This window comes from Cervus elaphus, chromosome 11 (assembly GCF_910594005.1).
Source record: "Cervus elaphus chromosome 11, mCerEla1.1, whole genome shotgun sequence".
NCBI lineage: Eukaryota > Metazoa > Chordata > Mammalia > Artiodactyla > Cervidae > Cervus > Cervus elaphus.
This window is the reverse complement of record NC_057825.1, coordinates 98,215,913-98,240,570: the sequence shown is the minus strand read 5'-3', so window position 1 is coordinate 98,240,570 and position 24,658 is coordinate 98,215,913. Positions and strand designations below refer to the sequence as shown.

At 40.8% G+C, this 24,658-nt stretch overlaps 2 protein-coding genes across 6 annotated transcripts; one reads left to right on the top strand and one right to left on the bottom strand.

Annotated features, from left to right (window-relative positions):
• Window positions 1-3,348: 3,348 nt before the first annotated feature.
• LIPT1 (lipoyltransferase 1) lies at window positions 3,349-6,260 on the top strand. 4 transcript variants are annotated; one of them, XM_043918623.1, is made up of 2 exons: window positions 3,349-3,778; window positions 5,074-6,260. In XM_043918623.1, exon 2 carries the CDS (start codon window positions 5,075-5,077, stop codon window positions 6,194-6,196), a length of 1,122 nt encoding a protein of 373 aa, XP_043774558.1. In that variant the 5' UTR covers window positions 3,349-3,778; window position 5,074; the 3' UTR covers window positions 6,197-6,260. The 4 variants fall into 4 exon arrangements, with proteins under 4 accessions (XP_043774558.1, XP_043774556.1, XP_043774557.1 ...); XM_043918621.1 differs by having other exon boundaries at window positions 3,352-3,462; XM_043918622.1 differs by lacking the exon at window positions 3,349-3,778 and adding an exon at window positions 3,820-3,925.
• A 3,220-nt stretch (window positions 6,261-9,480) lies between these two features.
• Window positions 9,481-24,628, bottom strand: MITD1 (microtubule interacting and trafficking domain containing 1). 2 transcript variants are annotated; one of them, XM_043918615.1, is made up of 7 exons: window positions 24,395-24,628; window positions 14,296-14,397; window positions 11,830-11,966; window positions 11,659-11,745; window positions 10,613-10,728; window positions 9,792-9,852; window positions 9,481-9,698 (listed from the first exon to the last, which is right to left on the bottom strand). In XM_043918615.1, the coding sequence occupies exons 1-7, from the start codon at window positions 24,543-24,545 to the stop codon at window positions 9,603-9,605; spliced, it is 750 nt and encodes a 249-aa protein (XP_043774550.1). In that variant the 5' UTR covers window positions 24,546-24,628; the 3' UTR covers window positions 9,481-9,602. The 2 variants fall into 2 exon arrangements, with proteins under 2 accessions (XP_043774550.1, XP_043774551.1); XM_043918616.1 differs by having other exon boundaries at window positions 14,296-14,510; window positions 24,395-24,530.
• Window positions 24,629-24,658: the final 30 nt, after the last annotated feature.

Genomic DNA, 24,658 nt, shown 5'->3' with positions numbered 1-24,658 from the left:
ATTCAAAAAAAGTTGCTTTAGAGAGAAGAAACTTTACAAAATTCACATTCAAGATTTCTTTCATATTACAGTCTATACTTGTCAAAAATCAGAGTTTTTGTCTAAGGGTATTTAAATGTCACCAAAACATTTTAATTCTATGTATTTCTTTAACAAGTGATCAAAACCCAAAAAACAGTCCCCACTTTGACATCAGTATTTCCCATGATTTCTGGTGTATTGCTTTTGTATGTTGGATTTCCAGCTGGAGATTTTGCTTTAGAGTACTTTATCTTCCTGCATTTTTGTATTTCTGTTCTGTTAAAAATCACTAGTAGCTAAAGAAGCATTTCACATTTCACATGATCCTTTTAAAACTTTTTTTTAACCCACACAGAATTCATTTCAGAGTTCACAAAACAGTTTTTCTAAATGTAATGATTTATCTTGCAGATGTTACCATTTTATGCCTCCAATATTTAATATAAGAAAACAAACTAGTTGCTTAAAAGACTATGTATATATATATATACATATATATGTATCAGTTTGTCATCCTTACTGAAACATCTAGTAGTTTGAAACAGCAGTATTGTCCCAAATAATGTTAGCTGAAATTAAAAACCACTTGTGTCTGGACAGATAGTGACCTGTAAATAAATATTTCTACTATGTATGTTTTGAACATTTTCCTGTACTTTACTATTTAATGTGATCTCTAATGTCCAGTTGAGTAATATCCTTAATATTGATAAAGGAAAAAGGCATACTCAAGAGGAAAGGTAATCTTTTAGGGGGAAAAGTATTCTGTTAATCAGAGAAAAACTAAACATGTTTTTGTAGAGTTTAAAAACATTGAAAAGGATGTAAGCCAATAAGATGACACTCTTTATCATTTATAGAACATAATTCTTTGGGAGACAAAAAAATACACAGGTCATTCATTTGTTCACCTAACCTGGCACTGTGCTTGGTGCTTGGGATAGAATTGTGAATAAAACAGCAACTGCCTTCTTTGGTGGGATTCCCTGGTGACTCAGATGGTATAGAATCCACCTGACAATGCAGGAATTGCAGGTTTGATTCCTGGGTCAGAAAGATCCCCTGGAGGAGGAAATGGCAACCTACTCCAGTATTCTTGCTTGGAGAATTCCATGGACAGAGGAGCCTGACGGGTTACAGTCCATGGGGTTGCAAAGAGTTGGACATGAATGAATGACTGAAACAATAACACCACCTTTTGAATTCTTACTGTCTACCAGTAGAACATCAGACTAATTATATAAGATACAAATTGTGATGTGTCATGAAGAAAAAGTTAAATGGTCAAACCGACAGGAGAGGAGACATAACATACACTTGATTTTTTTTTTTATACTTAATTTTTAACTGTGGGAATTAGGAAAGATTCTCTGAAGAGGTGACATTTATAGTTTTTGCAAGGACACAATTGTCCAAGTGAGATGATGGCCGAGGGGACAGAGTTTAGATGAAGTTTGGCAGGACATCGTGATGGTCTGAAAGAGGGGGAAAGAAAGGGTTTCTAGTTAAAAAAAAAAAATACGGCTAGATGCATGAAGTTCTGTAGGAGAAAGAGTGAGCTGGGGAGCACAGGTTTTGGACATACCAGTTTCCAAGGCAGGCAGTTCTGTGTATGGAATGAAAAATACCAATTTGAAAGTTGTATACAGAGTGGTGTCTAAAAGTTATGGGAATAAATGAGGTTGCTTGGGGTGAATGTAGAGTGTGAGATAAAGCAACTACAACATTCAGAAGCTGGCCAGTGCTGGGGGAGCTCGCAAAGGGGATGGAAGAGTAGACAGGCTGGGGGAAAACCAAGACAGGATAACGTCAAGACTGCCCACCAGTCTTTAAGGTGGAGGCAGTCAACTGAAAGGGTAAATGCGGACTGAAAGTTCACTGGATCCAGCAACATGAATTGGGAAGATCATGGGTTGAAAAGATTCCCTGGAGAAGGAAACGGCAACCTACTCCAGTATTCTTGCCTGGGAAATCCCAGGGACAGAGGAGCCTGGTGGGATAGTCTATGAGGTCCCAAAGAGTTGGACGTGACTTAGCAATTAAACAACAACAATATAAGCAAAGGGCAACACAATTGTGTCATTATGTTTAATGATAACTAGGAAAACAGCAGCAGCAGGAAAACTTCTATCGGGACTAACTTGGCACAGAATCCATTCCCACCTGCATAATCCAAGAAAGACTAATTACTCAGAGTGACTTCAATCAAAAGGGTAACATAAATGAGGAGCCATTGTGTCTTTATTGTAACTTTATATGGAGCCCTGGTCCGGGTATCCGCACCACCTAACTGTGAACTCTGGAGGTTTCTCACTCCAAAATTCAAGTCTCAATGGTTTCTATTCGAAGGAGAGACTGATGTCTGTCCAAGACTGAAAAAGGACGACAAATTCTTTGGGCTCCTCTCATCAAGAGGTGGGATCCATTACTCCACCTCTTAACTCTGGGATGTCTCTACTGGTGCTTTGGTCAACATAATGTGGTCGACATGCTACATCGAAGACTAAGCCTGAATGGAAGTGCACCAGCAGCCAGCAAGCACCAGCTGCCGGGGGTGTGAATAAGACGTGTGAATAAGGGTGTGGAGCCCTCGGCTCAGCCAACCTATGCTGAATGCTCATTGAAGCCACCCAAGCAAGCCTTGCCCATACAAATGTTAGAAATAATAAATCGTTGCGTTAAGCCACTGGCGTTTGAGGCAGCTTGTTAACGCAGCTATAGTTACTACCTAGAACTTTGCCTGCTGGGGGAATTTCCCATCTGGCTAAGCCCCACAAGGATGCTCTTGCCAACTGCACTGAGGGATACCCTGAGTGGGGACGTTCGTGGCCCTCGATGTGTTCGTTTTCCGGCTCTCTCCTTCCTACCTGTTACCGTCTTTGTATTGGGAATACCAGCGTTTATTCCTTTAAATGCCATTTGTCTTTTAAAACGGATTTTAGTTTCGTCCCCTTCCAACTGGAGTTGCTTGCCTGCCCTTGGCACTATGAGACGCGCAAAGCTCAGCACAATGCTTGGATAAATGTTCAGTGAAGAGCATGCGACCCGACTACTCTGGCTACCTGGCGGGCCCCCTCCAGCCTGACTCGGCCGCGCGCCGACCTGCGCCCTGCTGACACCCCCTCCACCCCCCGGGCCGGTTCTGGGCTGTCTCGCGGGGAACCTCCATCTGGCCTGGGGCTCTAGGACTTTCGATACTACTATTATTAGAAAGGGAGTGGCGTCCCCCGTTTCCAACCGGGCTTGGCGCCATGGAGGCGGCACCGCAGGACCCCCACCGGAAACCGTCAGCCACGCCCCCTCCCGGCGCTTCCGGTGCTCCGCCCCACGCTGGCCTGGGCGGCTGGCAGAGCGGCCGCGTGCGCAGCCGGCCGGGCTCCGGCTCGCACCGGTACCTCGCACCCGGCCTGCGCGCGGCGTGGGCGCGACCGGAAGCTGCAGGTGTGTGAAGCCGGAGGCGCGGCGGGTGCAGGCTGGCAGCGTGGGCCCCGGGCACTGGCAGCGGTCGGGCACCTCCGATCCCGGGACGCTGCAGGCCCCCCGGTGTCCGCTTAGAGTTTGGGAGGACCTGGCTCCACGGTTAGGACCGGTTTATCCTGAACACAGGAGGGTCCCAAGTTAGGCATGTTGGGTGACAGCCCTTGCCGCGCTCTTCGAGAGCCAAAAAGCCGAAATCAGACATGCACACGGCCGTCCGTGTGAGAGACTGAATAAGTTAAGTTCTAACAGATGGGATCGTGTCAGCACAGCCATAGATGTAAGTGGAGCTGGAAGACCGGTAGTGGAACTCCCTGGGGAGAGAGTCCCCAAGGCCCTCCTTACTGTTGGAGGACTGTCTGTTTGCCTGGAATATGCTACTCCCATCAACGTGGTAAAAAGCATCAGATGTCGAGACTCAGGTCAGGTATCCCTTCCTCTTAAATCTCTCCTAACCTTTCTAGAGTGTAAATTGGTTCCGCTTTCTGTAGTATCAAGGTAGAGCAAGAGTGATGAAAATATGAAGACTGTACCATAGAAATTATTCCTCCAGGACGTAACTACAAAATAATTTGGCCTAGTTATGGATTTTAGTACCCTAGTCCATCCCAGGCCTTTAACTTAGAAGAAAATTATGACCATGGCTTTAACCTAGAAAATTATGACCATTCTAAGAAATGGAATTAAATGGTTTCTTTACAGTCATAGCTAGTCAGAATACTTCATTATTATAGCTAGTATTTTCACTCTTTTCATCAGCACTGCTAACAAATGTGTGAAGTGTTGAAACATAATAAAATTGTTCCTAACCTTTCTGTATAACCTTGCTACTGTGACCTCTCCCCTGACCTCAGGAGGATCCATCCTAATTTAATATTGATCAAAATAAAACAGGCTGCCAGTAAATCATGTATCTCACAGTCAAATAGAAATTACATTTCAAGTATTATAAGGACATAAATCTTTCTACACTGATGTTCATTGTTGGTAACACAGAAGAACTAGAAACAACCTAAACTTACAAGCTAAGAGATTGGTTGAGTAAAAGGTGGTGTTATCTGACAATGAAATATTACACATTAAGACTGATGTAAAAATTGGTTTAACATTGAATTAAATAACAGTTTGGTTACACTTCTGGTGGGGAAGTGTGTGTGGATTTACACATGCACAGAATGGGTATACACCAACATGTTAGTGATGGTATTTTGGATTCCTTTTTTTTTTCTTGCCTGTCTATATTTTCTCATTTTTCTCAATGTGTATTACCTGTGAATTCAAAATAATTTTTTGGCTTTGAGGTATATTACATAATTATTTTCAGCTTTATTATTTGAATAATCTCTGCTCTTATTCCACTTCAGCTAAAACAATTTGATGTTTATATGACTTATTTCCTTTGAGTACTCTGTTGGAGAAGTTTTATTAAAGACTAATGGTAAAGCTAAAAGGCAAGAAAAGCAATCAGACTGGATACTTAGATAAGTTTGGATCAAATAACCAAGAAGTGATAGCAACAAAATAGAATTTAATTTTCTTTTTCTTGATCATTAATTTGTCTTCCATTTTTGACAGCATGCTAATCCCATTCTCCATGAAGAATTGCTTCCAGTTACTTTGTAATCTCAAGGTCCCAGCAGCTGGCTTTAAAAACACAGTTAAAAGTGGACTCATTTTACAGTCGATTTCCAATGACGTTTACCACAATCTGGCTGTGGAAGACTGGATCCATGACCATATGAATTTAGAAGGCAAGCCGGTCCTTTTCTTGTGGAGGAATTCTCCCTCTGTGGTAATTGGTCGGCATCAGAACCCTTGGCAGGAATGTAACCTGAATCTGATGAGAGAAGAAGGTGTGAAACTGGCTCGGAGGAGAAGTGGAGGAGGCACAGTCTACCATGATATGGGTAACATCAACTTGACTTTTTTTACAACCAAGAAAAAGTATGATAGGATGGAGAATCTAAAATTAGTTGTGAGAGCCCTGAAGGCTGTCCAGCCACACCTGGACGTGCAGGCTACTGAAAGATTTGACCTTTTACTTGACGGACAGTTTAAAATCTCAGGAACAGCTTCCAAGATTGGCCGCAATGCAGCTTATCACCACTGCACTTTGCTCTGCAGTACTGACGGGACCTTCTTATCATCTCTGCTGAAGAGCCCTTACCAAGGGATCAGGAGCAATGCCACTGCCAGCACACCTGCCTTAGTAAGAAACCTTATGGAAAAAGATCCCACTCTGACCTGTGAAGTAGTGATAAATGCTGTTGCCACAGAGTATGCTGCTTCTCATCAAATCGATAATCACATTCACCTAATAAACCCAACAGACGAGACAGTGTTTCCTGGAATAAACAGCAAAGCCAGAGAACTGCAGACCTGGGAATGGATATATGGCAAAACTCCGAAGTTCAGTGTAGACACTTCCTTCACTGTGTTACATGAACAGTCACACTTGGAAATTAAAGTATTCATAGATGTCAAGAATGGGAGAATTGAAGTCTGTAATATTGAAGCACCCGATCATTGGTTGCCACTGGAAATATGTGACCAGTTAAATTCAAGTTTTATTGGTAGTAAGTTTTGCCCAATTGAAACGACAATGCTAACAAGTATATTACATAGAACATATCCAGGGGATGATGAACTACACAGTAGATGGAATATTCTGTGTGAAAAAATTAAGGGAATAATGTAATTCCAAGTAAATTTCTTAATGTTGACAGTTTTGATGAGAAAATTAAAATGTTTACAGTGCATTACCTTTTTAAGTTTTATTCTTGGCTGTGCATGGGCTTTCTCTAGTTCAGTGCATGAGCTTCTCATTGTTGCAGAGCTCAGGCTCTAGCCTTGAAGGCATCAGTAGTTGTGACTTGAAGGCTGTAGAGCAGAGGCTCAGTAGTTACAGCACACAGGCCTCGTTACCCTGGGGCATGTGAAATCTTCCTGGACAAGATCAAACCTGTGTCCCCTGCCTTGACAGGTGGATTCTTAACCACTGGACCACCAGGGAAATCTCTGTCTGTCTTCATTGGTTTTAATACTGGGCTGGCTAAAGCATTGATTCAGGATTTTCCATAAGATGTTAATGGAAAAACCAAAAGAAACTTTTTGGCCAACCCTATACTTGACTGCACTTGTATTTCAGCTCTTTCTTTTGTTACACTCTGACCTCACAGTTCTTTTTCTTACCACTAGGGAATAATAACCCTGGCTTCTTGATACCATAAACTATAAATTTCTCCCTTTTTATTACATTTTCTTATCCTTTCATTCTCTCCCACTAAATCAAGCTTACCGCACATTTCTAAGCCAATAACTTCTCTCCAGTCTCTTGCTTCATCTCCATTTCCTACCAGCATTCTCACATTTCTCTTGACCTATCATAGCCACTTTTTTTTTTTCAACAATTGATTTTCCACTCCTATAACTAGATGGTGGGCAATGCCAGAAGAAAATTCACATAATCATTCAGATTAGGGTCTTCTCAGGCAGTGCTAGTGGTAAGGAATCTGCCTGCAATGCAGGAGATGAAGGAGACATGAGTTTGACCCCTGGGTGGAGAAGATCCCCTCGAGTAGGAAATGGCAACCTGCTCCAGTATTCTTGCGTAGAAAATTCCATGGACAGAGGAGCCTGGCAGGCTACAGTCCATGGGGTTGCAAAAAGTTGGACACAACTGAGCTCACGCACACACATGCTCACATACGCGCATGCTTACACAGATTCACCCAATTTCATATTTATAGTTTTTCACTTGTTTTTGTTCTTTAGGTGTCAAATTCAACTCACCCCTGTTGACTGCCTCTCATTCACCAGAGGCCTTACTCCTAAATGCTCCCACTCCTCCTAAGCTGAGAATTCTACTTTTAACTAATCTGGTCACAAACCTTCATTTATAATTTGAGGGTAGAGGCTTTCGGAAATGAGCTCCTTCAGCTGCTTGTGTTTTCTAGTTCAACTTTTCTCATTTCATTCAATCTCAGAGAAACACATACCTCCTCTTCCTTAAAGCTGAGCCCCTAGTTGTACTGTGGATTTTTCTTCTCCAGGTTTTTTTTAATATTTAAAGTGTATAGGGTGTCAGTTGCATCACTGGGATCTTTTGTTGCAGTGCACCGATTCTCTAATTGTGGCCCTGGGGCTTAGTTGCTCCATGCATGTGACATCTTACTTCCCCGACCAGGAATTAAACCCCTGTCCCCTGTATTTCAAGGCAGATTCTCAACCACTGGACCACCAGGGAAGTCTCCTGTTTGTGCTTTGTACTATCAATTATTTAGCTCCTTTATCTCGCATAAGTCTATCTCAACTTTTACTGAATCATTAGCCTTAGTGAATGGACGTGCGAATGTCTCCCCTTTCTGAGACTTCTGCTCAAGGGTTTCCTGTTTCTTTGCATTGCATGGTTGCCAAACTGCTTCAAAGAATACCACCCCCGCCAACCATTTCCTGTCTCTATAGTTCACTCCAATACTCCTCATTTCTACACTAGTTCCTGTTTATCGAGTGCCTACTCTGTGCCAGATACTTTGCTAGTAGTTGGATGTTCCTGGTAAAAGAGACATGGTCACCAACCTTAGGAAATGACAATTTAGTGCAGTGGTTTTCAAACTCTAAAAACTAGAGTAAAAAATATATCTTACATGGTGCACCAGCATACACCACGATACGAAGCTTACCCTTTACTACACACTTAGCTGATGTTTTATATTCAATTTTATTTCATCTTAAAAATTAACTTTATGACCAATTAATAGGTCAAGACTTAAGTTGTTTAAAGTAGGGAAAGTAGACAAACCAGTAAATGCTTACAAAATGAGAAAGTATGAAAGAAAAGTCCAGGCAGGTAGACAACACGGGATCCCCACTTGGAGCCATCGGGGACCTGACACTGATGTTGAGCCCTGAGGAATGAAAAGGCAGCCGTGCGAAGTGGAGCAGGGAGGAGAGTAGTCAGGCTGCATCAGCCATCTGTTGCTACACACCAAACCACTCCAAAACTTGATGGCTTAAACAACGGTCATTTATTTTATTCAATCCAAGGTCAAGGTGACAGCAGGTTTGGCTTCTTCTGAGGCTCGTCTCCTTGGCTTGCAGGTGGTGCCATCTTGCTGTGGCTTCACATAGTCTTTCCTCTGTGCATATCTGAGTCAGGATGTCCACTTTTTATAAGGACACCCGTCATACTGGATTAGGATCACCTACAGACATAACTTATTTCTTTGAAGACCTTATTTCCAAATATGGTTATATTCCAAGGTACCAGGGATTGGGATTTAAACATGTGAATTTCTAGGGGTTATGTGTGTGCACAATCACCCCTTAACAGAGGGGTTTCAGGGTCCTCCCCAACCCCAGACTACTCTGCCCAACTCTTCCTATGACCTTTACCTGGCTTTGTCCCTCCACACTATTCACTCTTGATTTGAAATCTTCAACCTTTTCCAGATGTGATGTTCAGGAGGGCACTCTCCAACACCAGGACTTCTGTTTCCCTCTACAGACTTTGGCTTAGCTTATTCTTCAAGCTTCTGGTCTGCCCACTGTCTCTAGCAGTATCCCCTCTCCCAGCTGATCCCCATGGGACCTAATCTGTCCCCCAACCAGTCAACTGGCATCTCAATGGATAGGCTTTCCCAGGACAATTGATGCTAAGCTGCAGAGCTTTATAGATGTTCCAGTCAAGGTTAGGTGAGCTGCAAAATGCATCCGGTATTACTAAAAGGCTTGATTTGCCTTTATAAGGAGTTAAGTAATAGAGGATAACTGAATTTAGGTAAATGTCTGCTAAAGACACATAATTGTAGGGACTTCCTGGGTGGTCCAGTGGCTAAGGTATTGATTCATTCATCAACATCCAAATAAGGGAAAATCTGGGGAGATGTTTCAACTAGCTATACTTGAAACACTATAACTCTGAGTAACTTATTGATAAAAGTATTCAGGATTGGTCACACAACTGAACAAGGAATCCATACATTAGTAGAAATAAAAAAATTTATTGTTAAATTCATACATTATAGGAATGATCTGTCCAAAGTTTAAAAAAAAAAACCCAACATTCAAAGTAGAAATATATATGTAAGTTAGGCTACTATCCATCATATTTTTTTTGTGTGCTTATTGTGAAAAATGTCCACTGTTGTTTCATGACATGGTCTTAAATCAAAATCACAATATCCAAGGGAAAAACGACTCTAAGAAGAGAAGAAAAGAGTTTTTTTTAAACAAAAAGGATCAAAGCCATTTTGTTAAAGAATGCTACACAGTCACATAAGACTATATCCTACCTGTGGTTTCTTAAAATAATCAAGTCCCCTTCCAATCTTAATCATCCATCCATTGTTGAACCTATTGAAATTAGTATATAGTATTATACTCCAGACATTTAAGACAGACAATGATCAAAGTTGTATGAAGTGTCAGCTAAATCTCCCCCTAACAAATAAAATCACTTCTTTCAGTGGCAAGAGTTGAACCAAACCTGGGTTTACCTATGGGCTGTGTCTACAATGAAACAAAACAACCATTAGCTGATAAAAGAGTTTAACAATTCAATTAAACCTTCCTCATGAATTTCACCTTCCTGAGAAAGCTTCCCTGTTCTGCTAACAAGTGGCTTCCAAGAGTACTCAGGTAGACTGGTGGTGTTTCAGGGCCTTCCCCGCCTAGAGGTGGGGATGTACCAGGGCAGAGGAGGCCCCGATGGGTACAACACAGCATCCTGTCATGCCTACTAGAAAATTTAATAAACTATAAGAAGTAAAGCCAAATTAAATAAATACCAGTATCACCAGAAAAGGAAATTATCCCAATGCCATAATACTGTATGTATAATTGGATAGAAAATACTTCCTTTGCTCAGATGACACAGAACATGTAAATTTTATTCCATTAGGAAAGAGGAAACTCACACAGAGGACAAAATTACCGAAATTTTTTTTTCTTCAAAAGTGAAAAATACTAAAATTACGCTTTATTTAAATTTTTAATATTTAAGTGGAATATTATATGTAATTATAAATAACTTATGAGAAATAAAAATAAGTATTTTTCAACTGCATAAAAATTAAAGTATTAAAAAAAAATTAAAGTATTACTATATACTAACCTAATTTCTCGGTCATGTATTGAAGAAGAATATTCTAATTCCAAATGCACTCCATGATTCCTGAGTGACTGTTTTATCTCTTCCAGGCCACTACTCTGCTGCTCTTTCCCAGTGCCCTGTTAATAGGAAAAAAAAACAAACCAATTTTTTGACTCCGTTATTAATATTTTAAATTATTTAAGCTATGCATGTGTGTGTTCAGGTGCATAGTTGTGTCATTGGCAGGTAGATTCTTTACTGCTGAGCCACCTAGGAAGCGCATGCAATGTGTATCTTAGGTGAATTAAAATATAAATATTCTACACTAATTTCTCTGTCCATTAATGCAAAGAAGCAACCAAAGAAGATGAAGTAGTTTAAGAGCAACTGTTTTTATCAAAATAATCATTTTTTTTCTAATGTGAACATAACACAACTTGGTGCCATCTCCTAAGATGTATTTTAATGGTGCTACTTATTCAGATGAGGATTTCTTCTCAAATTAATCCTAGAAATATGAATTGTTTAGAATTATCCCTATTTAAATCAAAATCAAGATAGTGATGATAGAAACTATCAATAGTGAAGACAGAGTGATTGACTCATAGAACATCCAAGAAACTAAATTGACAAACTATTTGAATAAGAGAGCTTAGCTAAGTGGCCAAATGCAAGGTACAACATACTAAAATCAACAGCATCTCCTCCAATGTGTTTTATACCTATTCCCAGGTGGCTCAGGAGTAAAGAATCCACCTGCCAATGCAGGAGATGCAAGAGACGCAGGTTTGATCCCTGGGTCGGGAAGACCTGCTGGAGGAGGAAATGGCAACCCACTCCAGTATTCTTGCCCGGAGAATCCCATGGACAGAGGAGCCTGGTGGGCTACAGTCCATGGGGCCGCAAAGAGTCAGACACAGCTGAGCAACTGAACATGAAGATAGCAAGTTCATTTCCAATGAAACAGCTCTGGCTGAAGCATTACATCCAAGTTTGCTTTGAACTACATCCTACAACTGAGTAAAGTTCATGATGTTAAGAAAGAGTAAATGCTTTCAGGTACCTACTTCATCCAGAGAGGTGAGAAGATGAATAGTTCTTACTTTACATGGTCTCTTAACCAGCATCTCACAAAATCGAAGGAAGTTATACAGCTGAAAGATATTGGGATAGGTTATTACTAACTCGTACATGTTAAAGAATAACTATTTCATCCTATGTGAGAACATTTCACCTACCTGATGTGTTTGTCTAATATAAGGATCTTCTATCCAAACTTCTGTAACTGTTTCACTCAGGTATTCTTGAAAAAGGGACTCATAGCTGAAACCTGTTGCATTCTCTTCTATTTTAATTTGCTTGTGATATTTTCCAGCTACAAAACAGAAGCTTCTGTAATAAAACCAGTGACTACTTGTTTTCTTTTTATACATACTATATTTATATACAGTGAAAAATCAGGAGCACATACAAGTTAATGTTTTTAAACTCATGCACTCAGTGAGCATTTTTGAATGCTTAATCTATACCAGACACATTGCAAGATGCTACACACACACAGAGGTAAATAAGGCAAACCTTCCAATGAGGGAGTTTTGCCTTCATGGAGGCCAGGCAAATGGGAAAGTCCAGAGATTTCTTGGAATAGGTTCTTGAGCTAAATCCTATAGAACCAGTTAGTTTATTCAGGAGAGAACCATACTGTATATAATTATATCTAATATTTTTGTCACCGTGAGTAGAATCATAAGCTATGATTCAGTGGGCAACTGGTCTTTCTCTTCAGATTTAAGTCTTTTTATGTCTTGCAATTTAATACCTGAGGTATTACATATATGGCTTCCCCGATGGCTCAGCAGTAAAGAATCCACCTGCAATGCAGGAGACAGGTTTGATCCTTGTGTTGGGAAGAGTCCCTAGAGAATTCCAGTATTCAACCCACTCCAGTATTTTTGCCTGAAAAATCCCAGGGACAGAGGAACCTGGTGGGCTACAGTCCAAAGGGTCACAAAGAGTCAGACATGAGTGAGTTACTAAGCACACATTAAATACATAAATGCAATATAATATGGAGTCTAGGAGTCTTAGAACTTGTAGACAGTGTGTTAAGCAGAAACTTATAGTACTTCTTAGTAATCCAAGCCATAGGGTCAGCAGGGGAGTTCTATTGTTTTTGTTCATTCAAAATGAATAATTATTTAGTAAGTTATCAAAGACCTTTAAGTTTTTTTTTTTTAAAAATATGATCTTTAATGGTAGTTCCTGATTTATATGGTGGTTGCACTTTTAAACTTTGTTTGAAAATCAGTGGTTTGGATTCTGTTCCTAATATCTCAAAACATAAAAAGTTACAAACTGTGCATCAGTTTTCAAGCCAAGCTAGTCACACAGGTTAGTTTAAGTCAGTGTATTCAAGCCACAAAGTTGATGGTGCTCTATTTCCTTCAGATTTCAGAGGGAAACTGCGTTGCAGGTTTCAATTTGGGATGAAGTAAACAATTTTATTACTCCTCAACAAAGTAGCCAGATAGCCAGGTTAATCTGGGTAGCCAGGGTTTGGGATAGTACAGAATACCAGGAAGAGGTGTGCAGAGGGCTGGAGTAAACAGGAGCTGAGGGCTGGGGGACACTGTTTTTGTTTTTGTTTTTTTTTTTTTTTTTTGAGGACAGCAGTTCCTTTGACTGTAGAATGCAGCAGCTGTGAATGTCAGGTGGCAACAGCCACTGGTGTCTATATGTCTGTAAACTGGATGCTCAAAATGTAGGGAACTAATTATAAAAAGGGAACCATACCTCCTGCATCTCTCATCACTGTGACTGCTCAGTCATGTCTGACTCTGTGACCCCATGGACTACAGCCCACCAGGCTCCTCTGTCCACGGGATTTCCCAGGCAAGAATACTAGATGGGTTGTCATATCCTCCTCCAGGGGATCTTCCCCACCCAGGGATCAAGCCCATGTCTCCTGCATTGGTAGGCTGATTCTTTACCACTGCGCCACCTGGGGAGCCCCCAGAGAACCAGTTATAAATAGGGAACCATACCTTCTGCATCTCTCATCATTAAGAATACCTAACTCCTAAAACGTTCTGATTCGAGACAAAAATCTCAAAGAAGCCCCGGGCATTTCTTGAGCTACTTTAATATTTTGGTCATTTTATAAAGGGAGATACAAATAAAATACAGGCTTTACGTTCAGTATTGCTCTGTAGTAACAGTGAAACTGGAATCCACACATAAGCTTCATGGGGATCATGAATTCCTTAAAATGGCATGCAAAGTTCTGCAGTATGCAGAGCTGTCCTCAAATTCTCAGGAGGGCATCTGACTGCCACATTCCCCGGAGCAGAAAACAAAACAAAACAGGGCAAAGGGGCTTCCCTTGTGGTCTAGTGGCTAAGACTCTGAGCTCTCAGTGCAGGGGTCTGGGTTTGACCCCTGGTCAGGGAACTAGATCCCATACACTGCGACTAAAAAAAAAGTCCCTGTCTTTTTTTTAGTGATGCAACTAAGGCCCAGTGTGGCCAAATAAATTAAAAAAAAAAAAAAAAGTTAAGAATTGGAAATGCAGAGGAGACGTGTAAGCTCCCAAGGGTAAACAGTCCAGACCACGCAGAGCTCCAAAGGGCACAGCCAGAAACACTGGGTGAAACAGGCTTTGTCACAAGAGCTCAGGCAAGCACTCTCCAAAGTAGCCTCCTTACCTTCTTTTTCTTGGTCCAAGTGTTTCTTTATGTGTTCTGCTCTATCCATGTAGTCAGAAATTCTTTTTCTGAGATTACACCTTTTTGTTTCATCTTTGGTGCCTACAAATTAAAAAATAGACTCTCAAGATTCCAACCAGGCTTTCTCTTTGGTACAGGAAAATTTCCTAAATTTTCCACAGATTTCCTGTCCTTTGGCATGGTTTGCCTTGGTCCTAAAATACACAAATAATAGGTCCCAATTTAGCTTGATCCTGTACAACCTTCACCTTTTCACTGAGCATCGGAAGCCACTTTATTTAGGAGTGGGGACTCTGACACTGTGACTGACAGCTGGGGACACTCAATCAGGTGTGGAAACAAAGGTGGCTTATTACATGTCACTGACTATGAGCACTATTTTGTTCCAATTACCCAGAAGTTTGAAATCTTAGCATAATCAAAAGATAGCAAACAACATCTTTCTTCCACAAAACCAGTCTCTATCCCAGACTTCCCCTTTATAGCTTATGTTATCTCATTTTCCCAGCCATCTCCAAAATCAAAGGTATTTTTGAGTATACATTATCAATAAACGCTTATCCCAAGCCCTACCTCCAACCAGTTACCAAATTACTTCTGGTCCCTTCCTTCCTCCCTTTTAATACTGCTTTCATTTTTCGCTTTCTTTTTTTTTTTTTTTTCCATCAGTATTACAAAGCCAACATTTTATGGATTCAGTCCTTTTGGATTTGATTTCCTAATTAGCTTTTATTTATTTTTTTAATTAATTTATTTTATTTTATTTTTTTTAAATTTTTTTTATTAGTTGGAGGCTAATTACTTCACAACATTTCAGTGGGTTTTGTCATACATTGATATGAAATCAGCCATAGTCATTTTTCGCTTTAATTTCATCTTTAAACTCTGTTTTTAAAAACATTTTATTTTGAATTAATTGTATACTTACGGAAAAGCAAAGAAAATGGCAAAGACAAATGAAGGCAAATCCCTTCATCTAGATTGCCCTATATTAACATATTACACAACTACAGTACAATTATCAGAGCAAGCATGTGAACACTGATACAACACTATTAGGTCATCTACATACCTTATTGGTATTTCATTAATTATCCCACTTTATTGTCCTTTATTGTGCCCATCTTTGGGTGAAGTATTCCCTTGATATTTCCAATTTTCCTGAGATCTCTAGTCTTTCCCTTTTGTTGTTTTCTTCTAGTTTTATGTACTGTTCATTGAAGAAGGGCTTCTTGTCTCTCTGTGCTATTCTCTGGATCTCTGTGTCTAGTTGGATGTAAAATTGGAAATATCAAGGGAACATTTCACCCAAAGATGGGCACAATAAAGGACAAAAAAAGTAAAGACCTAGTAGACGCTGAAGATATCAAGAAGAGACGGAAAGAATACATGGAAGAACTGTACAAAAAAGGTCTTAATGAACCAGATAACTCTGATGACATGGTCACTCAGAGCCAGACATTCTGGAGTTCGAAGTCAAGTGGGCTTCAGGACTCACTGCTGTTAATAAGGGAGAAGGCCATGGCACCCCACTCCAGTACTCTTGCCTGGAAAATCCCATGGACAGAGGAGCCTGGTAGGCTGCAGTCCACGGGGTTGCTAAGAGTCGGACACGACTGAGCAACTTCCCTTTCACTTTTCACTTTCATGCATTGAAGGAAATGGCAACCCACTCCCGTGTCCTTGCCTGGAGAATCCCGGGGACAGGGGAGCCTGGTGGGCTGCCGTCTATGGGGTCGCACAGAGTTGGACACGACTGAAGCAACTTAGCAGCAGCAGCAGCAGCTGTTAATAAAGCTAGTGGATGTGATGGAATTCCAATGCTCACTCACTTCAGTTGTGTACGACTCTGTGAGACTCCATGACTGTAGCCCGCCAGGCTCCTCTGTCCATGCGATTCTCCAGGCAAGAATACTGGAGTGGGTTGCCATACCCCTCTCCAGGAGATCGTCCCGACCCAGGGATCGAACCTGCATCTCTTATGTCTCCTGCACTGGCAGGTGGCTTCTTTAATGCTAGCACCACCTGGAATTACAGTAGAACTATGCAAACAAAACCCTAAAGGATGATGCCATCAAGGTGTTGCAGTCAGCATGTCAGCAAATCTGGAAGACTCAGCAGTGGCCACAGGACTGGAAAAGGTCAATCCTCATCCCAATTCCCAAGAAGGGTAGTATTAAAGAATGTGCTAACAGTTGGATAATTGCACTGATCTCCCATGCTAGTTAAGGTCATGCTTAGAACCTTGCATGCTAGGCTTAAACATTATGTGAACCAAGAAGTTCCACATGACCAAGCTGGGTTTAGACAAGGAAGAGAAACCAGTGATCAAATTGCCAACATTTGCTGGATCTTAGAGAAAGCAATGGAATTCCAGAAAAACATCTACTATGAAAAACATAGTTGTTTCATCAACTATGCTAAAGCCTTTGACTGTGTGAATCATAAAAAACTATGGAAAGCTCTTAAAGAGATGGGAATACGAGACCATCTTACCTGTCTCCTGAGAAACCTGTATGCAGGTCAAGAAGCAACAGTTAGAAGCCTGTATGGAACAACTGATTGGTTCAAGATTGAGAAAGGAGTAAGACAGGGCTGTCTGCTGTCACCCTGTTTGTTTAACCTATACGCTGCTAAGCACATCATGAGAAATGCTGGGTTGGATGAGCTACAAGCTGGAATCAAGATAGGCAGGAAAAACATCAACAACCTTAGATATGTGGATGATACCACTCTAATGGCAGAAAGTGAAGAGGAACTAGAGAGCCTCTTGATGAGGGTGAAGGAGGAGAGTAACTTCTAAAAGAACGAAAATCATGGCATCCAGCCCCATTACTTCACGACAAATGGGAAGGGGAAAAGGTGGAAGTAGTGACAGATTTCTTCTTCTTGAGCTCTCAAATCACTGCACATGGTGACTACAGTCAAGAAGTCAGAAGACGATTGTTTCTTGACAGGAAAGCTATGACAAACCTATACAGTGTGCTGAAAAGCAGAGACATTACTTTGCTGACAAAGGTCCGTATAGTCAAGGCTATGGTCTTCCCAGGGGTCATGTATGGTTGTGAGAGCTGGACTGTAAAGAAGACAGAACACCAAAGAACTGATGCCTTTGAACTGTAGTGTTGGAGAAAACTCCTGAAAGTCCCTTGGACAGCAAGGAACTTGCTGTTACTTCTTGCTCTTACTTCTTGCTCAGCAAGAACTTAACTCAAATGTGTTCCTTTTTATGGTGTAACATAAAAATGTAGTATTATTCCATTGTCTATATGTACCACAACTTCCTTATCCATTCATCTGTCGATGGACATCTAGGTTGCTTCCATGTTCTAGCTATTATACATAGTGCTGCAACGAACATTAGGGTACACGTGTCTTTTTCAATTTTGGTTTCCTCAGGGTATATGCTTAGAAGTGGGATTGTTGGGTCATATAGTGGGCTTATTCCTAGTTTTTTAAGGAATCTCCATACCGTCTTCCATAGTGACTGTATCAATTTACATTCTCACCGACAGTGCAAGAGAGTTCCCTTTTCTCCACACCCTCTCCAGCATTTATTGTTTGTAGACTTTTTGATAATGGCCATCTGACTGGTGTGAGGTGATATCTCATTGTAGTTTTGATTTGCATTTCTCTAATAATGAGTGATGTTGAGCATCTTTTCATGCACTTGTTAGCCATCTGTATGTCTTCTTTGGAGAAATGTCTGTTTAGGTCTTTTTCCCTCTTTTTGATTGGGTTGTTTTCCTGGCATTGGGTTGTATGAGCTGCTTGTATATTTTGGAAATTAATCCTTTGTCAGTTGTTTCATTTGCTATTATTTTCTCCCATTCTGAGGGTTGTCCTTTCACCTTGTTTATAGTTTCCTTTGCTGTGCAAAAGCTTTTAAGTTTAATCAGGTCCTACTTGTTTTTGTTTTTATTTCTGATACTCCAGGAGGTGGGTCATAGAGGATCTTGCTTTGATTTATGTCGAGTGTTCTGCCTATGTTTTCCTCTAAGAGTTCTATAGTTTCTGGTCTTACATTTAGGTCTTTAATCCATTTTGAGTTTATCTTTGTGTATGGTGTTAGGAAGTGTTCTAATTTCATTCTTTTACATGTAGCTGTCCAGTTTTCCCAGCACCATTTGTTGAAGAGACTGTCTTTGCCCCATTGTATATTCTTGCCTCCTTTGTCAAAAATAAGGTACCGACAGGTGCATGGGTTTATTTCTGGGCTTTCGATCTTGTTCCATTGGTCTGTATTCTGTTTCTGTGCCAGCACCATACTGTCTTGATGACTGTAGCTTTGTAGTATAGTCTAAAGTCAGGAAGGTTGATTCCTCCAGCTCCATTCTTCTTTCTCAAGACAGCTTTGGCTATTCAGGGTCTTTTGTGTTTCCATATGAATTATGGCATTTTTTGTTCTAGTTCTGTGAAAAATGCTACTGGTAATTTGATAGGGATTGCACTGAATCTATATACTGCATTTGGTAGTACAGTCATTTTCACAATCTTGATTCTTCCTACCCAGGAACATGGAATATCTCTCCATCTGTTTATGTAGTCTTTGATTTCTTTCCTTAGTGTTCTATAATTTTCTGTGTACAGTTCTTTTGTCTCCTTAGGTAAGTTTATTTCTATTTAATTCTTTTTGTTGCAATGGTGAATGGGATTGATTTTTTAATTTCTCTTTCTGATTTTTCATTGTTAGTATATTAGTATATAGAAATGCAAGTGATTTCTGTGTATTGATTTTGTATCCTGAATCTTTGCTAAATTCACTGATTAGCTCTAGTAATTTTCTGAACTATCTTTAGGGTTTTCTATGTGCAGTATTATGTCATCTGCAAACAGTGAGAGCTTTACATCTTCTTTTCTGATCTGGATTCCTGTTTTTCTTTTTCTTCTCTGATTGCTGTAACTATGTTGAATAATAGTGGTGAAAGTGGACACCCTTGTCTTGTTCCTGATTTAGGGGGAATGCTTTCAGTTTTTTACCACTGAGAATAATGTTTGCTATAGGCTTATCATATATGTCCTTTCCTTTGTTGAGGTAGGTTCCTTCTATGCCCATTTTTTGAAGAGTTTTAATCATAAATGGGGCTGAATTTTGTCAAAAGCTTTTTCTGCACCTATTGATATTATCATATGCTTTTCATCTTTCAATTTGTTAATAGGGTGTACCACATTGACTGATTTGCGTATATTGAAAAATCCTTGCATTCTTGGAATAAACCCAACTTGATCATGATGTATGGACATTTGATGTGTTGCTGAATTGTGTTTGCTAAAATTTTGTTGAGGATTTTTGCAGCTATGTTCATCAGTGACATTGGCCTGTAGTTTTCTTTTTGTGTTGTCTTTGTCTGGTTTTGGTATCAGGATGGGAAACTATCATCATTTTCTTGCTTAAATATTATCAACATTGGCTTTGAGAGCTCCTGTGTACTTCTGACGTAACCCATTATTTTTTGAGTATTTCCTTACATTTTGGTGCAAAACGTTGTAGTTTTCTTGCTCCAGCCCCAGAATTAACCATTTCTCCCAGAGACTTTGGTTTCTTTTATTGGAGAATGGTATCAAGAGATCATATTCTGAGTGCTAAGTGTGCTCACTGTAGCTTGGGGAAAGTCTAGACGCTTTCTGTCAATACAGGCAGAAAGTCTACTGAGGTTTACTAATACATACATCTCTATTGCTGTATCTGTCCATCTGCATCAAAACCCACAAATTCACGTTAACTTTGATCCCACTGGGTTCATTCTAGCTTTCCTCCTTTCCTCACCTGTAACTTCTTTCGTTATCCACAATATATTTATTAGCTTGTTCCTGGTTAGATCCCTGGGTAGGGAAGATCCCCTGGGGAAGGAAATGGCTACCCACTCCAGTATTCTTACCTGGAGAACCCCATGGATAGAGGAGCCTGGCAGGCTACAGTTCATGGGGTTGCAAAGAGTCGGACATGACTGAGCAACTAATACTTTCACTTTCAAGTTCAGTATAGACATCAAGCAGTTTCAGAATTCTTAAGCCATACTATCGTGAGAAAAAAAAAATTAACCAACTAAAATATAATGTTTGGGGACTTCCCTGGTGGTCAGGAGGTTAAGAATATGCCTTCCAAGGCAGGGGACTTGGGTTCAATCCCTGATCAGGGAACTAAGATCCCACATGCCACAGGGCAACTAAGCCCATCTGCCTCAACTAGAGAACCCATGCTGCAACGAAGACTCAGCACAGTCAAAAAATGATTAAAAAACAAAACCTGCTTTGCCACTTTTAGCTGTGTGATCTTGGCCAGTTATTCAACCTCTTTTTCTCTTCTTGTCTAACATGGAAAGAAAATTGTGGAGAGGACTAATTATGAAAAACTAATTGCAAAGAGTTGACATGACTTAGCATCTGAACAACAACAAATTATGAGACTGGCATGCAGGAAATACTCAATAAATGTTGTCAGTATCATTATCATCTACTTAATTTCCTAACACACTGCCCTCTCGGCTTCCTTTAGAACTAGATTTTATCTAACAACTCTTTTCTTAACTCTACTGTTACTTTGCTACTGCCTATAAATATACACTATTTTCCCTGTCCTCTTTCTTAATCATTATCCTTGATCACAGTTTGACCCATTCTTCAAACATGACTTTGTTTTCCAGGCTTCATCATATAGCCATCTCCAAGTCCCATTGGAAACTCACTCCCACATCTAATCAATGAGCCAATGCCAGTAATTCAATGTCCACTCTGTCCTCTCCCTTTCCTAATAAGTGGTGTCATTCAGGTCATGGTTCATTCAGGCCCTCATCTCCTCTCATCTGGACTCCTGCAGGAGTTCATTAATTGATCTGCTTGACTTCAGTCTCTTCAGGTTCATGTCTCTCCTACACTCCTGCCCTGTTCACTCATTTATTCAAGAAATATTTACTGAGAACTTACCACATGCCAGGCATTATTCTAAGCACAGGAGACACAGCAGTTAATAAAACAAAATACAATTCCCCACTATCATTCAAATGGGAGGAAAGACAACAACAGAGATAAATTGGTAAAACACCTATGTTAGACTGTGACAACCTGCTATTAAATAAAGCAAGGAAGAAGGATAAAGGAGTCCTGGGATGGGGGTTGTAATTTCACACTGGGGTCGGGGAATGGCCTCACAAATAAGGTGGTATTTGTGTAAATGCCTGAAAGAGGAGAGAGAACAGGTCATGCAAATATTTGGGAGAAAAACATATTCCCGAGAGGCAGGCCCTGAAATGCAACTTTAATTATGTCACTTCTTTGCAGAAACTTTAGTTTCTCCTTGTCAAGGGAATGAGTTAAAATCTCCTGGCAGTCAAGGCCATCCACAGCATGCTCCAAGCACCAGTATACCTTTAAACTTCTCCTCTTCCTCTATAGGGATATGCCAAAGTGAACTGAACCACTTATTTAGTAAAACAGCAGAGACAGAACTGGAACACTTTTAGCTGAGTTTCTGAAATTCTACTTCACCTTCCAAAACCCCTATCAAAAGCAACCTCTACCTTTCCATCCCCAAATGACCACTGGCTGTTTAAATCCTCATTGCATTTGTTTCCGTGACTCTTGGCACTTATTCCCTGCAGTACAGTTATTTGCATTTATATCTTAACCTTCAAGATCATGTTACTGTCTCTTTAACCCCCACAGGATCAATGGAGCACACAGGAGCAGAACTCCTGGGATTCTGCTGCTTCAGAGTCCAACACTGTATGCCATATCCCTTTCTGGGAGTCAGCAGAGCAGACTCACTAAAGCCTTGGGTTCCAATTGTGACTCTACTAATGGTGGCAGTTCACGAAAGTGAACTTTGCTTTTTATGCGGTAAAATGAGGGTAACATCACCTCATACTTCATAGGGCAACCATGAGGACGAACTGGGATCATGCTTCTAATGTGCTCTGCACACTACCTACCACTCAAGACTTATAAATGATAGTTACTCTTGTTATCACCATCATCAAATGGTCCCTGCCCAAGGTAGGGTTTTTTAATTTATTTATTTATTTTTTTTATTAGTTGGAAGCTAATTACTTCACAACATTTCAGTGGGTTTTGTCATACACTGATATGAATCAGCCATAGAGTTACACGTATTCCCCATCCCGATCCCCCCTCCCACCTCCCTCTCCACCCGATTCCTCTGGGTCTTCCCAGTGCACCAGGCCCGAGCACTTGTCTCATGCATCCCACCTGGGCTGGTGGCCTGTTTCACCATAGATAATATACATGCCGTTCTTTCGAAACATCCCACCCTCCCCTTCTCCCACAGAGTTCAAAAGTCTGTTCTGTACTTCTGTGTCTCTTTTTCTGTTTTGCATATAGGGTTATCGTTACCATCTTTCTAAATTCCATATATATGTGTTAGTATGCTGTAATGTTCTTTATCGTTCTGGCTTACTTCACTCTGTATAATGGGCTCCAGTTTCATCCATCTCATTAGAACTGATTCAAATGAATTCTTTTTAACGGCTGAGTAATATTCCATGGTGTATATGTACCACAGCTTCCTTATCCATTCATCTGCTGATGGGCATCTAGGTTGCTCAAGGTAGGGTTTTAGAGTTCTAAGAAAAGCACTGTGCATTGAAGAGCAGCCTCTGCTGCCTCAAAGCTTCTGAAACAAATCATAAACATGCAGGCAAAAAGGCATAGAGGGGAAATCTTGGGCCAGACTGGGAACACAAGACGATGGGGAGCAGGGGCTCGTTTTAAGTCAATTAATATATAATTACATGTTTACTACATGCAAGGGATTGTGCTCGGTTGTTAAGGTTATTGGGGTACTTCTCAACACTGAATTGGTCATCTGATGTGAAAGGCCAACTCATTGGAAAAGTCCCTGATGCTGGGAAAGACTGATGGCAGAAGGAGGAGAGGGCGTCAGAGGATGAGATGGCTGGATGGCATCAACTGATGCAATGGACATGAACTTGGGCAAACTTTGGGAGCTGGTGAGGGACAGGGAGGCCTGGCATGCTGCAGTCCATGGGGTTGCAAAGAGTCAGACACAACTGGGTGACTGAAGGACTCAACAACAACAACACTGAGTAACCATGTAACAGAAAGTCTTAGCTCTCACAATCCTATACATTTCTCACACGAAATTTCAGTATATCCATTTCTAATGAAAAAACTTAAATTGGAGTATAGTTGGGCTTTGCAGGTCGTGCTAGTGATAAAGAACCCACCTGCCAATGCAGGAGACATAGGAAACACCGGGTCAATCCCTGGGTCAGGAAGACCCATTCCAGTACTCTTGCCTGAAAAATCCCATGGACAGAGGAGCCTGGCAGGCTACAGTCCATGGGGTCACAAAGAATCCCACATGACTGAGCAACTAATACTTTCATAGTTGATTTACAGTGTTGTGGTAGTTTCATGGGTACGGCAAAGTGAATCAGTTATACATACACATATATTCACTCTTTTTAAATTCTTTTCCCATGTAAGTCATTAGAGAGTACTGGGTAGAGTTCCCCGTTCTATACAGTAGGCCCTTGTTAGTTTTTTTTTTTAACTTATAATGAAAATGTTTAATGAGAAAAATAAGGAAGAATGTAATGAACACCCTTATTATCTATCACCTAGATTTAAAAATTGTTAGCATTTGTCATATTTGCTTCGACGTTCAAATTCAGACATCATGATAATTCCTTCCCAAACATGTTAGTCTGCACCTCTAAAATTAAGAATAGAGTTTGAAAAAATACCATACTACCTAACAAAGGTAATCATTTTATTGCTACTTGTTCCATATACAATCTTCCTAAATTGATCCCCAAATGTTTTACACAGTTCGTTCAAATCCAAGTCCCTTCAAGGCAGCTACTGCATCTAGTTACCTCTAAAAATTCTAGAACAGTAACCTCTCCTTCATTGTCGACATCAATCTAATAAAGATATAAAAGAAACCAGTACACCTGTCCTGTAGAATGCCCCATCTTCTGTTATTTCACTGCTGTCTCGCGGCGAAAGGAATCGTTTTAACTCTTTCACTCCCACTCAGGCAAGACGGATTGCAACTCCTTTTCCTCCAGTCTCCGCTCCCCGGCTCACTGCTCACCTTTCAGAACCTGCAGGAGCAGATCGATCCCCTCCTGGTAACACACCAGAGCCTGCGGGTACCGGGACTCGGACTCGAGTTCCAACGCCCGCTTTATCACAGTGACTGCAGCCGTGCTCCCAGCGTCCTGCGCCAGGCCGGACCTCGCCATAATCCCGGAAACTACAGCAGCTTCTACACATTCCTTGGTGGTGGGTCTGCGGCGCGCCCGCACGCGGTCACGTGACGCCCATGCATCTGTGCTCTCTTTTTATGGTGCCGGAG

What these genes read in the sequence shown, in the direction of transcription:
- MITD1 (XM_043918615.1), bottom strand. Translation starts at nt 24,545, where the DNA reads ATGGCGAGGTCCGGCCTGGCGCAGGACGCTGGGAGCACGGCTGCAGTC. An exon ending in GCTCCTGCAGGTTCTGAAAG is followed by an intron (nt 14,398 to 24,394) that starts GTGAGCAGTGAG and finishes TTTAATTTGTAG; the next exon opens with GCACCAAAGATGAAACAAAA. An exon ending in ATACATGACCGAGAAATTAG is followed by an intron (nt 9,853 to 10,612) that starts GTTAGTATATAG and finishes TAATTTCAATAG; the next exon opens with GTTCAACAATGGATGGATGA.